The 22,956-nt window shown below is 29.0% G+C and overlaps 1 protein-coding gene and 1 long non-coding RNA gene across 2 annotated transcripts; both read left to right on the top strand.

The window, feature by feature from the left end:
• Nucleotides 1–1,337: 1,337 nt before the first annotated feature.
• LOC124899699 lies at nt 1,338–4,041 on the top strand. Its single transcript, XR_007057096.1, has 2 exons — nt 1,338–1,830; nt 3,008–4,041. It is a non-coding gene; the product is annotated as an uncharacterized LOC124899699 (long non-coding RNA).
• Nucleotides 4,042–17,723: 13,682 nt separating this feature from the next.
• On the top strand, nt 17,724–22,513 carry LOC107874996 (two-component response regulator ARR17). Its single transcript, XM_016721673.2, has 5 exons — nt 17,724–17,944; nt 21,648–21,727; nt 21,841–21,918; nt 22,015–22,085; nt 22,194–22,513. Exons 1-5 carry the CDS (start codon nt 17,806–17,808, stop codon nt 22,285–22,287), a joined length of 462 nt encoding a protein of 153 aa, XP_016577159.1. The 5' UTR covers nt 17,724–17,805; the 3' UTR covers nt 22,288–22,513.
• The last annotated feature ends 443 nt before the right edge of the window (nt 22,514–22,956 follow it).

Here is a 22,956-nt window from a genome sequence, read left to right as displayed (position 1 = left end):
TTGAATTAGGAACTTGGAATCTTGAATAAATTTGCAGAATTAATGGTGAACTTTGGAGGTTCTTGAAGTTGGATGTAGGAGCTTAGGGTTTTCTTTTTGAGGGAATTTGATGAAATATAATATATAATGCTTCTAATAGGCTTTAATATAGGGTTTGGACGGATTTTGGATGAGAAAAAATGACCAAAATGCCCCTAAAAATCAAATAATTCTCGAATCTGTCCTTTGGTGGACTGTTTTGATAGTCTGAAGTAGATCAACCATAACGTTTTACTCCGATATCCAAATTGGATTAAACCAATTTCATTAGAAAGAGGACTCTCATATCTTTCCATTGATATATAGTATCCCACCCAGATCATTGTGTACGGGGAGTTATGATCGTTTCAAGTTGACCTAAAAATTCACTTTTGATAGGCTGAAGTAGATCGACCATAACTTTTTGCTCCAATAGACAAATTAGATAAAACCAATTTCATTGGAAAGAGGACTCGCAGAGCTTTTCATTGATAAATAGTATATCACCCAGATTATTATGTACAAGGAGTTATGATCGTTTAAAGTTGGAGCAAAAATACGCCAGGCCTCAGTACTTTTTCCTGCAGGTTTTACTGTTCACTACTATTCACGGTTCGATCGAAATGTTCATAACTCGTCGCTCGGGTGTCCGTTTTGGATGATCCACATATCGTTGAAAAGCTTATTGGATACTCTACGCAATGGAGGGTCATAATCTAAGATATTCCGCACAAAAAATTTATAATTCATTCTAGAAGATAGAACCCAACACGTTTACGCACAAAATTTCAACGAAAAATTTTTCGGGGTATTACATTTTCAGAAAGTCACATTTACGATTTTAAAAATATACAAATTATTTTATTACTTTTTAGTATCATTTTTTACCATTTATTAATTCAAATACGATATTTTACATAATTTCATTAATATTTATTAAAATTTTTTTTTTTTATAAATTTTCACACTCAAAATTTACAAATGTGTTGTATTTTATTATTATCGATAATTTTATATATTGTCTTTACGTAACATAAATTTTACATGCGTAGTTACTTTAATAGTGACATTTAATTATTTTCATTATTACAGTTATTAAAATAGCAATCCTAAGTCAATTCAATTATCTTTCCAATTTTTTTTTTTAATTCTAACCATTGTTTGAACCCAATCTAAGAAAATTTTAGCCTAAATTTTGCCCACTTAAGTTTAATTTCAACTCTTTAATTCAATTATGACCTAATTTTAAATATCTTATTACTTTAAATCTCAGCAATAGATCAAATTGATCCAAGGGCTGAGATTAATTCTTCAAGTCTTTCCTTTTTAAAATATCAAAAATCAACCTTAATCCCCATTCTCTCAAAATCAGCCGCCTCCTTCTCCTCTCCCTTCTTTCTACCTTCTGTCTCTCTAAACCAATAAAAACCGCCGTCGTCCCCCGTCACCGACGAACCAGCCCCCATCGAACCAGGCCTCTGTTGCTGACGCCGGCGTACAGAAACAACCCCTACCGCCGGCGAATACCACCGGCTGCCGTCACCATCTCCAACAGCTGCCTTCCACCAGAGAAGCAACCGTTCTGCCGCCGCCTTATCATGTTCTCAATCTCAAGCCGCGACCAGCAACAGTACCGCACCGCCACTCCTCGACGCCCTCTCCCTCTTCTATTATCTTCTCCACTGGCGAAATCCCTTAAAACAGCGACACTAACGGCCGTAGCCCGCTCCAGCCGCGGCCACCACCGCTATTATCAGTGAAATATCGTTGGAAATTCTTAAATGCATGACAGATTTACGAAATCCGTCCCAGGTTTTGCCTTTTCGATTAAGTTGTTGTCTTAATATCCTCATTTCCTTCTATTTTTTTTTTCTTAAAACAGATTCTTAATTAATAATGTTGACTTTGAATTTTTATTACATGCTTGTTTACCTATCTTGAGTATATATATATATATATATATATATATATATATATGAAAGTGCCCAATGAACACCCGTTTAGTCCTATTTTGAGAAAATTTGATTTGAGTCTTGTTCTTCCAAGTCCTGTCACTTTAGCATTCATCGAAAATTTGAATTTGTCCATATCTACTTTGAAGTTCAGGCATGCTGGGTGAATCGCTTGTGAGAAAATCTGCCATGTTTCTTATTTGTCACTTTACCGATAATTTTGACGGAATTGGCTCTAATTGATTCTTTTCCTTCTTGTTTTGTTTTGTTTTGTTTACTTTTAAAATAAATTTAAATATATATGATTACTTTGAGCTTTGGATGGTAAGCTTTGATCCGTATATTCTCCTCCTTTAATTATGATCCTTTAGTATCCAATTGTATATGGTAATTTTAGATAAATAGTGTGTGATTGTATTTGATTATCTTTTATTTCTAACATATCTATCTATAATCTATAATATATCTATAACCTATATCTATAATATAGATATAATATATTAAAAGTGTGAAGAACGTTAGAAATATTCTTTGAACTTTTTGCCCTTCATTAGAAGTCTTTGCTTTAGACAAAATCGTTTTTCACTATTTTTTTCTAATATTTAAAAATTAAAAATTAATTAAATATATTTATAATAAAATATTTTTTATTAGAAGTCATCACAATTAATGATTTTTCTTAATATTTAAGTGTTAAAAATTAATTAAATATATTTATGATAAAATTTTTCCTTATTAGAGTCCTAAAATGTTCTCAATATGATCATGGAGAAGTTTTCTCCCAGACAGTAGCAAGGGGAAAAGAAGGTATGATCAACTTTGGTTGCAAACTAAAATATGCATTACCCTTTATTTTACATTTTTTTGTTTTAGGGAGTAAGCTACTGCTTTCTTCATTAATCTTCAATAATCTTCAATAGACGTATTTGATATGTGCCATGAGAACAAAAGACCTCATTTGAAATTATTTTATTGTTCATCATAAATTTCTTTAGCGATAATATTTTTTACAATTTCTTACTATTGAAGTTATCTAGGACAAGGAGGAGAACAAAGTGCACATAGATCTTATTCCTATCTCACGCAGATAAAGAGGTGGTTTTTGAAAGATCTCGAATCAGGTAAAGTTGAGTTTGAGTAGTTGTCTCAAAACTATTTGTAATGATAATAACTTGGTGGCTTTTTCCACTTATCCCTGAGATAGATAATGCTTCCCAAAATCACAAAATTGACCAATGTAACGGAGAAGCTACTAGCATCTCCACAAAATTGCACGAAGAAAATCTTATGTTTGAACATGCCTCACATCAAGTTTCAGAAGTTCCAATATAAATCAAAATGGAAAAGAAGGTTTTCCAAACTAGCAATATGAATCTATGCAATATGAATTCAGATCAGAATCCTAAGGATATTTGAAAAAAGGAGCAAAATTGTTGAGTCTATTGCGAAAGAGGTAGTCTATCTGTTCAATGTCCGAGCCCCTGCAGACATTCAAGTATATATATAGCAGCGGGAGGATTAGGTTTGTTTTATTTTCTATCCTTTAGTTTTAATGTATCGATGTAGAATGCATTTAGTGTTATGAATGTTACAAAACTCTACTTTGGTGAGTATCGATAAAGGGGTACAATTGAAAAATAATGCTACTTCCTTCGTAATTGTTATATTTTACTTTTTGAAAGTCAATTTAATTTATTTTTATAACTAAACTATGGTTATTTTGATATTCTAGAATCAAAATTTAGATATCCAAATACATTTCGGAAACTACTATAAGTTGTAATTTTTCTCTAATCAATATAAATTGTTGAATTCTTTTCACCTAAAAATGCTAGATTGAAAAATAAGTTTTCTGCATATATATAAATTGTTGAATTATTTACGCATGCATAAGATTTCTTGTTATTTTTTTAATTAGAATTTCTAGCTGCACTACTAAATCTAATTGTAGACCAATATGCCAATATATTTTAGCAACATTAAATTGGAATTTTGTAAAAAAAAAAGAAAAGAAAAAATCAGTCTTTAGGACGACTAAATACTTAATTGGCATCGAATATGATTATCAATACACAATTATTTATTGAAGGGATAAATTTTCCTATCAAAATATCTATCTGATTCACTATTTTGTCCTCCAAATTAATTTAAATAAAAATTAGGAATTATTGTGCAACACACTTAAAAATCTTTGTTTTAAACGAAATCATTTCTCACAATTTTTTTAATTTTAAGAGTTGAAAATTAGTTAAATATTATAATAAAATCTTTCCTTATTAGAAGTTATCTGAATTTGTGACAACAAATATCTTTTTCATTAGTTTAAGAATTTTAAATCAACTAAAGTTGATTTTAAGAAGATTTGAGAAATTTATAAATAAATATGAAAGCATTAGAATAAGAAAAAAAAATATAAGAAGCTCCAAATTTTAAATAGTTTAAAGTAAGAAAAATTTAGTTTAAAGATTTAACTTTAAAAATAATAAATTATTTTAAATAAAAAAATAAAAAAAAAAGTCATACTACAAATATAGTTCAAATCGATGCATCTCTCTTAGCCTCTAGCAGCAAGAAAAAAAGGTATTGAATGACAAATGCAAAAGTGTCAATTCATTAACCACTCAAAACTTCCTGTGATAAAATATATGTGCTTACAATAAAATATATATTATGTTTATATTATTATATTAAAGTGTGAAAGATCTTTGAAAAGTGATTTGAACTTTTTGCACTTTATTAAAAACTTTCGCAATAAATAAAATCGTCTTATTTTCAATAATTAAAGATTACACATGTAAGGCACGTGCTGTTAAATCCTCATCCCTTTTGGAGCTAATTACTACAGATTAGCTCTTCATTAAAAGTTTTTATTTTAGATAAAATCGTTTTTTACTATTTTTTTTAATTATTTAACAGTTAAAAATTAATTAAATATATTTATGATATGATCTTTTCTTATTAGAAGTTATCATAATTAGTGACAACTGTTACTTTTTTCATTAGTTTAAGAATTCTAAACTAACTAAATTTGATTTTAAGAAATTTGAAAAATCTAAAAATAAATATAAAAATGTTAGAATAAAAAATTTATAAAGCGTCAAATTTTTATAAGTTTTAAGTACCTAATAAAAATGTAGTCAAAGATTTTATAAAGATTTGACTTTAAAAATAAGAAAAAAATTTAAATATAGGAAATAATAATCGTAGCATAAATATTGTTCAAATTATTGAGTATTTCCTAGGCTCTGACAACAAGAAAAAGAGGTACTACATCGCAGATGCAAAAGTGATGATCCATCAATCACTTGAAACTTCTGTTGCTAAAATATATATGTACTTACACTAAAAAATATATGTTTATATTTACATTATTACATTAAAGTGTCAAGGATTTTAGAAAAGTAATTTGAACTTTTTGTACTTCATTAGAAAATTTTGTAATAGACAAATCATTTCATTTTAAATAATCAAAAGTTACACGTGCGAGGCATGTGATCTATATGTATAATTTATATCTATAATCTATAATATATTAAAAGAAAAGTGTGAAGGGTCTTAGAAATGTTGGTTGAACTTTTTGTTCTTCATTAAAAGTCTGCACAATAGACAAAATCGTCTTCACTTTTTTTCTTATTTTTATAATATTAAATGTTGATTTTAATAAATATATCCCTATTTGAAAAAGGTTTTAGGTTGTCTTATTATGATTAAGTTTCTGATTTTATGGTTTTTTTTTTTTTTTTTTTTTTTTGCGTTGGTGCGTCCAAAAAAAATAGGTAGAAATTTTTTTTCCAAATAAACTAGGCTTTGTTGACTTTGATGATTCTTTCTTACCTTTTTTATTGTTTTTTAGGTTGTGTGTGGGGTACATCCCGAAAAATTGATAAAATTAGTTGTGCAATATTTTATTTTTTTGATTGTTTTTACGTACAAAAAGTTTGGCAAAAATAGTTGTGCCATTTTTTATTGCCTTTTTTTATATATAAAAATTAGGCAAAAGATACATTTTCATATTTTGTTGGTTGTTGTTTTTGTACAAAAATTTTGGCTAAAATAATTGTGCAATTTTTTATTGGTTATCTTTACGTACAAAAATTAGGCAAAAACTTTTTTTTCCAAATAAGCAAATCCTTTTCAAAATAAACTAAGGTTGGTTGACTCTTCTATAAAAAAAAATTACAAATTTTATTTTTTTCTTCGTCGACAGTTTTGCTTTTCAGGTTCTCTTTATCAACTCACATTTGCTCCTTATTTAGGTTTTTAGATTGATGTTGATTTAATACAATATTAATTGTTATGTCAGCTTAAGTTGTTTTTATATACTTAATTGATCTAATTTGTGTTCTTAGTTTAGTCTTTTTTTATATGTATGTGATTTATAACTATATTCCTATACTAATATATCAAGAAGACATGCATTCAGGTAAACTAATCTACTCAACTCATAAAAATATTTTTGTTATAAATTCATGTGCTATTGTTGTTCTAACTTCATTTTTTCAGGACAATATTACAATGAACTTGATTATCAAAATTGTTGCAATTAACCCATTGAAGCAATATGATCGTATCTTGAAAATAAAATTCTTGGTGATAAAAAATGGGCCAACAAAAGAATATAAGAGAACAACAAGTAGTACTCGAAAGACTGTCATATTAGTCATGAAGAGGTAACCTTAGAATCAAAAAGTTTAGACATAACTTTGGTTAAAATATAGTAGTAGAAAAAATATAAACAGGAAATTAATATTATATAATCGTTGAAAGATCACATTCATTTTTGTAGTTTGCACACCTCAAACACCTAATAGTCAATATCTATAATACCACTCTAAACTATAAATGATTTATAGAGTTTTATACTTAGTCTAATTAAGTTATGTTGCCTACAGAGTCTTAGAGAGGTGTTATGATCACCTATATATCTTGACAATGTCATAGCGGTTTGTGGCTCTTGTAGGGAATGTACCCTTCAACCTTTGATACTTTCATATGATAACGATCAGCTATTTCATAAGGCACCTGCTATTCTTCACCCGCACATATAACAGTCACTCTCTGCAAAGACTTAGAAGTGAAAAAGTCACCTAGCATTTTGTTCTGCTAAGTATTGACACTTCTCAAGGTTCTCAGCCTGTTGTATAATCTGAATAATTTCTTCTACGCTCTCTTGTGAATTGATAAAATCTTCTACGCTTTAACCATCCATCATGTCTTTTACCACATTCTTTGATAAATAGAGATGTCACTTTATTTATAAAATTTGAAATGGTGATCCTTTCTAAAGAAAAACAACATTATTTAAAATTAAGCACAAGAACAAGGTGAATCTTGCTAATGTCCAACAATTATTTTGTACAAGCAAGTGCACTCAACCTTTTTACAGCTAACAAATAGTTCAAGTACCAAAAACATGTAAAACAGAGAAAACTTTGGTTCATCACACTCAAATTCAGTATCATTTTCATGATCAATTCAAATTCTTCACCTACTCAGATTAACGTACGTCAATCATGTCGGAATAATGTACAAGTGAGCAAGATGAGCTCCATTCGATAAGATTAACCACTAAAGAATTAAAGAGTGTACAGCGTTGAATGAGCTGCTTGTGAGAGTAAATATAGGAAGGCATATCGATATTTTAGACCTTGTAAAAATAGTGAGTCGAGAAACTAACTTTCATATAGAGATTATTTGATTAAAAAAATGTTCACATTCTTTCTAACATTAAAGTTATTGTGGATTGTTGGGGGGAAATGAAATCATTTAATGTGAGTCGAGATTGTATCAGAAACATCTTTACCTTTAAGGTAGGAGTTTTCTTTTGATATGCTTTACTTGAGTTAAGTGATTATCAAAACGACCTGCTTACCCTCACAAATTAAGGATAAAATTGTGTACTCATCATCCTTCTCAGATTTACTATATTCATGTTGTATTAATACGATTTTAAATTTTGAAAAAGAGAAATAAATTAATATTTATTTTTGAATCATTATTTATTGGTTAGGAATTTGAAGGTGGCTCTATACAAAACTCAAGAAATGGAGATAGTAGAAAGAAATAATACTATGTGTTTTGATGAAAAGAACAAAATTAAAGCTATATGGACCTCAAGAAGAAGGGACTTTATTTGATGTCTTTGTCCATATTGGTCAACAATAGAGGCTAATGATCTCTTTCAAAAAGGTTAGAAAGTCTACTTAATTTCTCTCTCACAATATAAGATTTTATTTGTATTTTTTAAAAGCGAAAGGGATGTATTAGTAGTACAAAAATAATAAGAGAAGTGGAAACGAGTTTGTGAAAAAGGGTATATAATTTTATATGTGTGAATGTTTGTGATAATCGCGGTGGAATTGAATGTATGTATCAATTTGATTTTTTTATTTTTCATGAATAATAATTAATTTTACAAGGTAATTAATTTATTATGTATGTTCAAATATGTATTTAATTTGTCCCTATATGGGAGCACTATATATATCACTAAAGTAGCATCAAGTTTATTAGAATAAAAAATTTAAAATTAAGAGTTGTTACCTTTTTTTTTTTATATAAAAATATATATACCACTTATAATATATTATTTGTAATTCAAGTTTTGTATTAAATAGTTTATCCAATAACTTGGAATAAACGTGCAACGCACGTTTCAATAGATTGGTATATGTGTGTGTATATATATATATATATATATATATATATATATATATATATATATATATATTATTTATGTTAAATTTAACTTTTTATTTTTCAAATTGATTCCCTTATTTCCGTAAGGAAAATATGTATATTGATTGACTCTTGTAAATATATTTTCCTTTTTGAGTTTCCCTAGTTAATCACTTTCAAGATTTTTTTCTCAACCCTTTGCCTTTATAAAGACAACTCTTTTTCATTCTAAGGGACAGAGACTCAATATATTCCCTCTGCAGAAAGATAATTTTTTACTCTCCTTGCATAAACAAAGTACTTTTAAGTTTTACTTTTCTCGCTTGGTGAAGGAGCTCTTGGTCATGCTCCTTCTTGCTCTTTTCTTTATCCACTTGTTACTACGAAATCGGTTAGTTTCTTAAACATCTTTAATTATTACATGTTAGTTTAAATACATCGATGTTGTTTTTGAATGAGATTGTTAGTGAAGTCAACGCCTAGTCATATTCTTTTGTGATTTAAGTGTTGCATATCTGTTGGTTTGTTGTGCCTTTGGGGATATGTTGTTTGTACTACAAATACTACTGGACATTCGATATAGATGAAGTCGCCGAAAGTTTGTGGGAGCTGCTCCTTTTCTTTCTTTGTTCATTGATTTATTGTGTTGTAATAACTTTGTATAATCCTGATGTAATAGTAATTAGGGGGCTGCTTGGGGGTGGGGATTTATGTATTTTACGTTCTCTATAAATCACGTAGGAAAATATTATTTAGGCTTATGTGTATACGTGATATGTGAATCACCTAGGTAAATCTTAATATAGGTTCAACGATAAACTTATTTTAATCACTTTGGGCTCATTTGTTTTCACTTAATGGAGGTCTGAATCTGAATGGTTCAGACTTCAGACTATTAAGTGCATTTATTTTTAATCGAAATTTTAGCTCTTAATAAGTCTGAATAGGTCTTAATCATTCAGATCTAGAGTCAAGCCTTAATTAGTTTGAAGAGGTATTCTGGTGTTAGATAATATTCGCCGCCACTCTGTTCATAATCATCAATCACCACAACTAACCACCTCTGCCACCGCCATCATTATCAACCACCACCCACCACCACCAATCACCTTCACCATCATAACCACCATCGACAACAAATATCGCTACCAACCACTATTGTCAATCGCTACCACATTTATTACCTCTATTATTCTAATTATATTCACCACCACCGCCACCGTCAACAACACCACCATCTACAACCACTATTGGTCAATCCCTACTATCGACCAACTCATCTATCATAACTAGCAACACCGTTAACTACCACTAATACATCACAACCTCCATACATTCTTCGATCGCCACGATCATGGTCATTAGTAATTTCACCTCTACCATTACTTCAACGACTACCATCACCACAGTTTATCTCTACTAACAACCATCTCTACCATCATAGCTAACAATATCTCCAACTAGCACCAATAAATCATCAACCATCATCCATTCATTTTTCAGCCATCACAACCAACACTTTCAACTACTAACATCAAGCAACGTCACAACTCAACCACCATCTCCGTTATCAACCACCACCTTCATAATAGTCACTACAATACCAACCATCACAACTATCACCACCAACATTACTAATCCCTTACATCAATCATTGTCACCGCAACCACTGTTATAAACCATCTCCACTATCACTAACAAACATAAATATTTTTTTCAATCAAATAATAATTTTCTTGTATTAAATTATATACTTTTCTAATATATAATTAGTTTTTTATTTGAATTTTATTTTTTATTTTATTATACATACAAATAATTTTTTTTACACATTCAGATGTTGAAAAAAAAAACAGTCTTAATCATTCAGTTTTCAGATCTAAAGACAACATCTTAATCATTCAGATGTGCATTCAGATTTAGACGTTTGAATCTTAAAAAAAACAAATGCAGCCTTAGAAATCATGCTTTGAAGAGTTTCAATTAACTTTTGCCTTATTGAATTAAGTTTGAACATGTTAACTTAATTTACAACATGTTTATTTATTTTTGTCATAATTTTGGCATATTATACATGGCATTTTTAGTATTTTAAATATTGAATTTTAATTTTCAACATCCAAATGACGTTTTTAGCACTTTAAATAACATATTCAGCATATTAAATCATTTTTCAGCAATAAAATTAGCTCTGTCAAAATTAGCTTCTAGCTTATGTTTTTAACATATTAAGACTACCCTCCAACATAAAAATATTTTCTAGCATGTTAATTTTATTTTTCAGTATCTAAAATTAATTTTCAGTAATGAAAAAATAATTTTTGGCATTCTTGTCACTCCCCAACATATATACTTTGACATGGTTTTTCACAATTGTACAACATTATTCTAAATATTTTGAAAATTACCTTTTCGTCAATAAATAATTATGTGACACCTAGATATCATGACTATAGGTTAACTACATCAAAATAAATAAGTGTTTGTCTTGCATGTTAATCATATTAATCATTCTTTAATAACCAAGAGGATATATGAGACCATTACATGCTATTTGGTGTCCTATTTATTTTCGCGCTTCGTATTTGCTAGGAAACATAGCTTTACTTGTCTAAACCACATATCCAAATTAGCAAAGTCCAATGCCTCTTGGACGATAAGTGGGACGATTGGCATTTTGAGAGACGTTAGTTTTATCCCTTTTTAGTGCGCCTTTAGGTTAACAACCAACCTAGATGGGGTGGTGCGGGTAGTCATTCAAAAGTAATGATATCCAACATATATTACATGATGTATGAAATTGTCACTTGTCTAAGAATTCGGTTAGTGGGCTGGATAATGATTAACAAGTTGGGGTTCTGATCCGAATGAAGCCAAACATATTTCCTTGGTCTAATTTTTTGATTTTATCTTCTTATCTATTTGGGGTAGTTAGTTTATTTAAGCAGTCCCCTTTACTATAATTTGTGTCATTCTTATTTTCTCACTGTTATTGGTCTTTTATTAATTCTTGTGTTATTTACCACTTAGGTAATTATCAAATAGGAATAACCAAATAACGTATTTATTTATTAATTTATCACTTAATTAACATTAAGTTAATAAAATAATTAACCTTTGCTTATATCATAGAATCCTCACGTAAAATACGAATTTAGCCAGAAACCACCTTTGTGGACCTCAAAAGGTGCCTAACACCTTTCTTTCGAGGAAATTTGAACCCTTACCCGAATTTCTAGTTAACTAAGATAAAACAACAAAATAGGTTCATAGTTAACCTAGATTGGTACTCTAATGCACCTTAATATGTTAGATGACGATTCTTCACACTCCTTAAACAATCCTAAAAATAGTGATCACGTTGAATCCCATTTTTTTGTGAGAAAAATGAGGCGCGATATTTACACTATCTAGTTATATCCTCAAAATTCAACCAACTCAGAGCAGACGATTGGAGGTTAGGTTGGGTAGCGGGGGTGGTCTTCGGTCCCGGTCGGACTTGGGATGCCCATTACGACAAGGCCTCGGGTTGGATCATTTTAGTATTTATACCTACTCAAGTGCAATATCAGCAAGATTCTTAGCAGGTTAATGTGGCCATTCCTCCAAATATATCAACCAGAGGCACACAACTACTAAGCTGGATAAAAGATTTTTTCTCTGAACATTCATCATGATATTCCTTACATCCTTGACAAGTATGTGAGTTATGATTATTTATCTCATAACTATGGAGCATATGTAGCTGTTATTTCTAACATCACTGAGCCCAAATCATATAATGAGGCTATTAAGGATTCAATATAGGTACAAGCCATGAAGGAAGAAATACAAGCACTCAAAACCAATAATACTTGAAAGGTTGTCTCATTACCTCAAGGAAAGTCTACCATTTTATGCAAATGGATTTATAGAATCAAGTACGAAGCAAGTGGTGAAATTGATAGGTTCAAGGAAATACTTGTAGCAAAAGGTTTCAGTCAAAAGGAGGGAATAGATTATAAGGAAACATTCTCTCCATTTGTGAAAATGGTAACTGTAAGATCAATTTTGACCTTGGTTGCATCAATGAATTGGCACATCTATCAAATTAATGTGTACAATGGATTTCAACAAGGGGACTTACAGTATGAAACCTACATGAATATGCCACAAATATTCCAAAGTCATGGGAAAAACAAGAATGCAGACTTATGAAATCTGTGTATTGATTGAAACAAGAACCAAGACAATGGAATCTCAAATTATCTGATTCATTATTGAAATTTAATTTGAGACAAAGTCAATTTGATCATTCTCTCTTTATCAAAAAGTCTGATCAAGGTATGGTTGGGTGCTTATATATGTGGATGACATGATTATAACTAATAGCAACCTAGAATTGATCAAGGAAACTAAATCTTCACTTCAACAAGCCTTTAAAATGAAAAATCTTGACGAGTTAAGGTATTTTTTAAGAATTGAATTTGCTAGATCAAGACAAGGTATTACAATGTAATAAAGGAAGTATGCACTTGAGGTCATCTCTAAAACAAGATTATCTGCAGCAAAACCCTTCACTACACCCATTGACTACAATACCAAGCTTACTTCAAGATAATATGATTAATATATTGGTGATAGGTGTGATGATGATCCACTGATTGACCAAGAAAGTTATCAAAAATTGTTAGGAAAATTGATCTATTTAACAGTCACAGGACCATATATTAAATATTCAGTGTAAACTCTAAGTCAATTTTATAAGCTTCTAACCATTCTCACATGGATACAACTCTCAAAGTAGTGAGATATATTAAGTCACAACTAAGATAAGGTTTATTGTTGTCAAGAAGAAAAATTGATAAAGTAATTGCATATTGTGATGCAAATTAGGATGCATGTCCTCTAACTAGGAGGTCTGTGATAGGTTTTCTTATTAATATTGGTGATTCTTTGATATCCTGGAATGAAAATTCAAGAAGCAAACAACTGTATCAAAAAGCTTAATAGAGGCCAAGTACATAAGTTTAACAATTACTATTGTTGAACTAACATGGTTGTTGGGATTATTGAAAGATCTTGGTATAATTATCACTGAACCACCACAATATTTAGTGACAGCAAAGTTGTCCTGCAAATAGTAGCTAACCCTATGTTCCACGAGAGAACCAAACACATTGAAATAGATTGTCATTTTGTAAGAGAAACAAGGTTTGATCACTACATAGTATATTCACACTAAGGAACAACCAACATATCTTCTAACTAAGAAACTGATTAAGGTACAGCATAAGCATCTCAAAAGCAACTCGGTGTTATCAACATTTTCGCCACGCCTATTTTATGGGGGAGTGTTGAGATTACATAAAGTATATACTATGTATTTAGAGTAGCTAAGTCAGTTTAAGAAGTTAGTTAAGTTAGTTGATTAGCTCAGTTGGTTAGTTAACTAAGATAGAAGTTAGTTATGATCATTATATAAACCTCTTCTATGTACTGATACAGATCAACACATTGAATACAGTTGATCATTAATCTCTTCTTCTTCTTCTCCTTCTTTTAAATCTGCTTACTCTTCTTCTCTTTATCAATCAAAGAATTCTTTATTTTGTCTATAAATTCTACATCAACTATTGATTAGCAACAATATGTTAGTATAGCTTAATATATTCCTAGTCTAATTGTAGCGTGCGAGATTTTTAATTAGTTCATTAATCAACCTGCATACACTAAAATTCTAAAATAGTTTGTCACTTAAATTAACTATAAAGCTATTTTGTTCGTTTATTTTTACTTGTTCATTATTTTAAAAATAATTGTTCAATTTTATTTGTCTTGTTTCAAAAATCAAGAAATAATTATCATTTTGTGTCTATTTTATTCTTGTTATTAAATATTTTTTATTTTTAATATTTAAATATCTTATAATTAATGGGGCTGACATAATAAAATTACCCTTCTGTATATTGTTTCTTAAGAAGAAGTGTGCACTATGCAAAATAAAGAAGAAAATGACAAAAATGGTTCCTTATATTTGAAGGCGGGTTCAAAATAGTCTCTTAAATATGCACTTGTCATTTTTGGTTCTTTAATTTTATCACAAGTTAACAAGAATGATCCCTTTGATGTGCAATAAATAGTTTTGGTCCTTCAAATTTGTCCAAAGGTTAATATTTTTAGTCTCTGATAAAATATTCACCGAACTCTATCTATCAAATTTGGTGGGAACTATGTGGGTTGAACCGTCCCTGGGTCACGTAAGTTATTTTTGAAGTTTATTTGCACTTTTATTGGATATAATACTGGGTGAAAATCATTTCTTCGCCTCAAGTTTACTTCAAAAATCAAACTCCTCCCTCTATTTTGAATAATAAGCATTTTCCTATCTTTTACTATGACAATGTCTATTTTAACCTTGACATTAGTAATATCTTCTTATAGTATACATTATTTATTTTAGTCAAGTATTTATATATTTTTATTTAAATTTTTTAGTTTAACCTTTTTAATGAACTTGTCACAAAAACTAATGTTATTTTTTATAATTATTATTTTATTGAGATAACACACAAGTATTTTTCGTCTTCCTCAAAAGGAGTACAAAAATATTCTGATACTTGACAGTCAAATCAGCAAAATTGAGTTTAGGGGGTAATAGTTCCCCCTTAAAGTTTAAGTGTGTCATAGCAATTTCAAATATAATTTAGGGGCACCTTGTACGTTATCTCTTATTTTACATGCATTAAGTGTGTGTGTGTAATATATATATATATATATATATATATATGTATGTATGTATGTATGTATGTATGTATGTATGTATGTATGTATGTATACACCTGAGTGTCGATATACTCCCTCTGTTCTTTTTTACTTGTCAATTTTTATTTTTTCAGATCAACCTGCATAAATTTTGACAAATATTTTAAGATATATTTTTTCATTTTATTAATATGAAAAAGGATTGCAACTTATAGCATTTTTCATATATTTTTTGATCATCTAAATTTTAAATTTAAATATTAAATTATGCATCTTAAAATGTTGGTCAAAGTTCATGCATGTTAACCTCAAAAAGCAAAATAGCGACAAGTAAAAGTGAACAAAGGGAGTATATATTTATAATATAAGTAAACTTTTGAATTAATTTAGTATAAAATATATCTCCATTTTTGTTATATTTTATTATATTACATGCATTGGAATATTTTTATAAAATTATTTTTATTTGTTATTTTCACTAGTATAAATAGATATTACAATTTTAATTATGATTAATAAATAAATTTTCATATCATGGTCATTTATTTCATTTAGAACGTCACTAACTTATATACTTAATATATGTTTCACCTTTTTTGTCTAGAAAATAATTTTTATTTTATTTACAAAAATTTACTATATATATTAAAACTAAAAAATATAATAATTTTAAAGAGGTAAAGAAAAATAAATATTAATAGTGTAGGGGTAAAATACGTATTTAAAAAAGACAAGTAGAAAAAGGGAGAGAATGCTTCTTGTTTAAAGTTGGGAGGGGGGGGAGGGGGTTGATTTTTAAAGTAAAGTTATGGGGGGAAATGATTTTCACCCTATAATACTATTAGTTTTTGATATCTTATTGTGATATATTGGAACAAAATTGGCTTAATATTTCTATTTAAGTACTTATATTATTATTCATTAATTGCTTACTTTGCTACTTTTCTTATTTAAACGAATTGATTTGTTTGAAATATTTGATTTAGAAAAACAAAAGGCATTTCTTTTTTCAAAATTCACTCTTATTGCTACAATTAGTGGATCTTAATTAAAAATGTTTCAGAAATCATTAAGAATATTTACATAAATTATAATTAAAGCTACTAATATCTTTCTTGATAGTGTGCAAGAAAATTGAAAGAGAGATAATATGGAAGTAAAAATCCTATATGTGAAGTTGTGAACCAAGGAGTTTGCTGCGTAAAACCTATAAATTCTAGTATTTCCTCCATTCTATAACATTTGACCACTGTTGACATTCCTTAAAATAAGAACTTTAATTTGAGATTTATTTTACTAAATTAATTTTGTTAATAATATTTTGAAACTTAAGTATTTTACATAGTTATTTAATATTAAGAGAAAAAAAAATATAATAATTTTTTAAATTTTTGTAAATTGAACAAGTAAATTCTAAACAAGTAAATTTGTATGGAGATTAAATAATATGGAATGGAAGGTGTAGTCACTACATTAATTTCTATATGAAATTTACTTTGATAGGACATTCAAAATTTGAATGAGAACAAAATGTGGAGGAACGTATACGTATTAATGCAGTGAAAAGAGGCACTAAATGCATCTCAATTAATTGGTGAAGTACAGAAAGGGGTTAGAAAATCAAATTTCATGCATTGCTTGCATAGATTAGGCTTTGGGAATGTTTGGTCCTTATATAAACAAATCATTTTATGGCAACTAAATATTAAAATAATTTTAATTAAAAAGGAAAAATAGATTTTTGTCACTTAAATTTTTCTCCATTAGTACATGAGTGTTAATAATTTATGCTGAAAATTGAAGAAATACTTTTATTCATACCAAACACACCTATTTGAAGTTGTATTTAAGGATAAATGTGTTGTAAAATATATCGTAAGAATGCAAGCAGTCGGATTCTGTCCCCATTATTAGGATTTAGCAAGATGCTTTGGATCCTCCTATATATCTTATTCTGACGATATCAAATACTATAAAATTTCACAGACCTACTTGCCTTTTTTAACAAACAGTGATTTTTTAATTAGTCATTCCCACATTTAATTAGAAAAAATATACTCCGCATAAGTATATAATCTTTTGATACGATCAGAGAAAAGAGCAGCAGATACTAATATTATTGATGGTGAATGAAGAAAGGCCAAATTTGAGATCACAAACATGTGTGACAAAAGCTTTTGATTTTAATTTTGGTGATTCCTTCCCTTAAAAACAGTAACACCCCCAACCCCCACACCTCCAAAATCTTTTCTTCATCTTCCCAAGAAATTCTAAGAATCTTTTTTTTCCATTAACCCCCCCCCCCCCCCCCTTAAATACCCACCAATTATAGTGCTTTTTCGTTGCACTTTGATTCTTCTTATTCTTCTTTCTTTTGTGTTCTGCTAACATCTCTTATCATTATTGAACAAGAATGGATTTTTATTCTTCTTCTTCAAGGGGAATGGGGGATCCTGCTTGTCCTGCTGGTGAACCCCACGTTTTAGCTGTGGATGACAACCTTGTTGATCGAAAACTTCTTGAGAAATTACTCAAGAAATCCTCTTGCAAAGGTAAATAGTAAATACTTTAATTTCCTATAATCTTCTCATTTTCTATACTAAATATTTGACGATAAATGGGACAATGTGTATATATTTCAATTTTCTCTTTATCTTATTCTGTACCTATATGAAAAATCTTGAATGTTTCTCAAGCATGGCATTATACATGCAAGAAAAGCCATTCCGATAAAACAGAACACATTCGAAGGACACGATAAAGATCACAACAATATACTCAGTGTAGTTCTACCAGTGAAATCTGAAAAGAATAGAGTTTATATAGCCTTATACCTATTTTGTAAAGATTGAAAAAATTATTTCCAATGGACCCCAACCTAAAAACATGATAAAGATTACAGTTATTAAACATAGGTACTCATGTTAAGTTGAGTCTCTTCATATAAGAGTAATAATATTTCGCCAATTCAAAAAGTGTGTGTCTTTCCTTTTTGACATCCAATTTTATTTGTCTATCTTACTAAAGTTAGATTCAATAATATTTATTCAATTTTAAAAAAACAATGAATAATTTATCTATTTGTGTTTATTTTATCCTTAGTTATTAAATATAGTAATTATCTGATATATTTTTTCAAAACATTGAATTTATTATATTCAAAGACCGATATAGTAAAATTACTCATATTGTTTATTATTTCAAAGGAGTGTGACAAGTCAATAGTGGACAAGTAAAGATATACACAAAAACTAATTCTAATTTGTCACATTATATGTTTAAGACCTAATTTTTTTTTAAAAAATTTTGTGTCAATTCAAAATCAGAAAAATAAATTGAGACAATGATAGGTTTCATGAAATTCAAGATTTACAAATTCAAATTTTGGATCTTCTATGACATTACTCTCTCCCTCTTATTTCCTAAACGGAGATGGGCCTAAAATAGGCCTAAAATACCCTTCACCTATTGAAAATAATAAAAAAGTCCTACATTCACCTTTTGACTCTATATTGCCATTCACATCCATCTTTGGGCTTTAAAATGCCTTTCACAGCTATTTTTGAGCTCCAAAATGTCCTTCAAGTCTATCATTGGGCTCCAAAATGTCCTTCACATCTATCATTGGGCTCATAAATGTCCTTTGTTTAACATTTTCAATCTTAAATAAGTAAAAAAAATATTTCATTAATGAAGTGACACATTTTCATTGGTCGTCGTTTTATTATTTCCAAAAATTAAAATTATTCTAATCCACAACACCTATCTCATCTATATCCGACGATCAATACTAATATATTAATATATTAGTGCATTTTATTGTGAAATCCTGTCAAAGTGTGTATCTTTCTTTCACGAATAAATATATGTGTTTGGTATCCTTTCTAAGGATTGCACCATAAGTCAAAATTTGTTTATTGATTTATGCTTTAGAGATAAATTACAATGCCCTGTTTTATGTGTGAAAGGTGAAATGAGATTTACAAATTCTTATGATTAAATATCATGACAAATAATTTTGATATAAAATAATAATACCACGATTACTTATAATAATGTTTGCAACATATTTCAGCAGATGGATGTTGTTGTATCTGGTGTCATTAATATCACTTTAGAGAAAATTATCTAGAATCCTAGAATTATCAAAGATAGACAAAATCATCTAGTGGTCTACTACAATTAATTTTTAAACTTTTTTCTCATTTACATACACTATAGCATTGTAGTTCACTAGGCAAAACATCATTTCTTTTGTATGCTTCAAAAGATTTCTAAAACCGAAGCTCCCATAACTAGGATCGCAGCCTGTAAAAATCATTTGGTGGACATTGTTTTGTTCTAAGAACCATGACATATTCAATGGGTGTACAACAAGTTTTTAGTTGTTCATCACATAAATTTCAACCCACTAAGTGAAATTTCAAAATATGGCACAGTAGGTTAGGATTTTTAATTTTTTTTAGTTAATAAAATACGAACCAATTAAAATATGTCACTTCAAATAATGAAACATTTTTAATTTATTTAATATTAAAAATATTAAATAAAGGATATTTTAAAACTCAAAGATAGATGTGAAGGATATTTTGAAACCCAAAAATAAATGTGAAGAATATTATAGAACCAAAATATAAATTGAACGATATTTTTACACTTCTAGGACCTTTTCCGTTTTCTAAAAGAAATGATAATTAAAGGAAAAAAAAAAGAAAGAGCTTACAGGGAAAAGGATAAACGTGTAGGAGAAGTAAAACGTGCCAATTTATACGACTTTTGATCAACCTTTTAGATATGCTAACCTTTTATGAATACGTGATCACATTGGTTCCTTTGTGTTTGTCCTCATATCTTTCGGAATCCTTTGATGTAGACTTTTAGACTCAATTTATGTCATTCTCTTTTTCTTTCTAAAAAATATGAAAATAGTTCTGGATAGCATTATTTATTATTATTAGAGTTGTTAATATTGATCGATTTAGCTCATTTGAGTTAATTCACATAGGTTTTGGAGTTTGATTGGTTAAGATGGGCTGATCCATCAATATGACAGATCAAAAAATAGCAAGGTCAATCCATCATAGTGTGGGCTGCTGACCTCCACAGACTAGTTCACTTTTTAAAATATATTATTTTTATAATCTTAATTTAAATTTTAAAATATTAATTACATAAATATTTATAATTTAGTATCACATGAAGTTACTACTTGTTAATCAAGTTTCAAATTTATAAAAAGATCCTAATAATCTGCGAAATTGAATAACTTTTGATACCAAATTCAAACAAAATAGAGATGTTGAAAAACAAACGAAACAGTTAATGAATATTAATATAACTAACTAAATAGCAATATTAACCTAATTTTATTTTAATTGATCACAATAAAACAAAAAAAAATGTCTATATTTAGTTCATTAAAAGTGAAAATGAACTCTTTAAAAAAAAACTCTCATGACACTTATAGTGTGTCCAACATCGCCACGCGTTCTTCATCAAAACACTTAAAAAAAACTCTAATGGCACTTATAGTTTGTCCAACATCTCCATGCCTTCTTTATCAAACATATTTGATTTCTTAAAAAAAAATAATTATATTTTAGCTATTTATATATTTTATAAACATAATTAATATTTAAATATCTATGATGGTTCAAATAAATTTTGAGTTTGAATTTTTTTTTATTCTTAGTACTCTATTTTATTTTTCAAATATTTTTTATTTAGCCCATGTACCAGCTCAACTCATATTGCTCAAGCCTCATAAATCAACAAGTTTATTTGGATTGAACTAAAAAATCCTATTCTTAAATGGAGTCGTAGCCCAACCCTAGGCTGGGCTAGCCCAGCCCAATAGATCTTGGCCATATTGACGGCTCTAATGATCGTACTATATGTAGGAAAAGAATTGAACGTCCTAGCTAGCTTGGTATGGCCAGACATTATTACCATGCTTGGACTTGATTCATCTGTACCTAGTGAAGATTATTTTATCTATTTCAGATCACATGTACTAACTAAACTAAAATATACAATTATCTTTTGAATTGTCTTTTTCGATGTAGGAATGTTTTACTTCCTTAGTAATTCTATTCTACATAAATCTTGATTTATGGGGCTAGTCGCGTCAAAATACAGATATGGTTAAATTCGAAAAATGAATCTTTGAGTTGTTACTTCCTTAGTAGTTCTATTTATGTGTTTTCTAGATGAAAATTGGATCTTTAGTTTCTAAAATATGTGAGTTTGCTTCAGTGACTACTGCCGAAAATGGTTTTAGGGCCTTGGAGTACTTGGGCTTGGGAGCTAATCAGGAACACTTTACAAATAGCAATGTAATTGCTTCTTGAATTGAATAATTATGGATCTTTCGGTTCGCTTTTGGGATGTAACTATTACTAATATATGATCTTTTTAATTCTCCTTTTTTGTGTGTATATTTCAACAGGGTTCAAAGGTAAATATGATAATAACAGATTATTGCATGCCAGGAATGACTGGTTATGAACTGCTTAAGAAAATCAAGGTAGACTTTAGTTGACAGTCCAACATTCTATGAAGAAAAATGTTCTTTAATTTAAATTATTTTTAATACAAATTTAATTAGTTGAAATGCAAGCAGGAATCATCGATCTTGAAGGATGTACCAGTTTTTATTATGTCATCTGAGAACATTCCAACTCGAATTGATCAGTAAGTTTATCAATGGCTATATATCTTTAATTACCAAAAACGTTGTGAGTTATGTACTCTGTCCTGATATGCAACTAATCAAATAAATACAATTTGTGAAATGAACAGATGCATGGAAGAAGGGGCTGAGATGTTCATGCTGAAGCCTCTCAAACACTCTGATGTCAAGAGATTACAATGTCAACTCATGCAATGCCAATGACAAATTGAAGAAAAAGTTGTGAAGTATTTGGCATAAGAGGAATGACTATGAGAATTCTCAGACTGATCATGTTTCACTATAATATATTAACCTGTTGGAATTTGGAAATTCCTGCTTTCATTATAAGGCACAAATCATTTGTAAGTTGGTTAAATTAAAGACTAAAGCATCAAGGGAGGCATGTTTTCCCATTGGCTACCTTACTAAGTATGTAACATAACTGAAACCAAACAGACATAGCTTTAATATGATGTTTTACTTTCTTGATAATCCTTTTGTCAATAGCTCTCTCCAGATAAAATAGACCTGATTCCATCAGCACAAAAAGAAATTATTGCAATCTTCTGCTTATGAATTTCTTTCTTTTTTCCCACTTTTGTCTGTAAGATGGTATTATCAGGACATAAATTCTAGTATTTCAACAACACTATATATGAAAATTTCTTAGTTAATTCAACATAGCAGAGCATTAACTTTTTTTATTTCTCTTGGAAATAATAATCATTTTTGTAATTTAGTCAAAGCTCTTTAGTAAGGACAGATTAATTGATTGCAAAAACAAGACAAACGTGAAATTATTAGGGATGATTTTAAAACCACAAGTTCTTATCGCCAAGGACAAACTTGTAGCTGGAAAATAAAATGGCACATGCCCAGAAACCATACACA

Source organism: Capsicum annuum, chromosome 6 (assembly GCF_002878395.1).
Source record: "Capsicum annuum cultivar UCD-10X-F1 chromosome 6, UCD10Xv1.1, whole genome shotgun sequence".
Lineage (NCBI taxonomy): Eukaryota > Viridiplantae > Streptophyta > Magnoliopsida > Solanales > Solanaceae > Capsicum > Capsicum annuum.
Note: the sequence above shows the minus strand (reverse complement) of the source record. Positions and strands in the feature narration are given on the sequence as shown.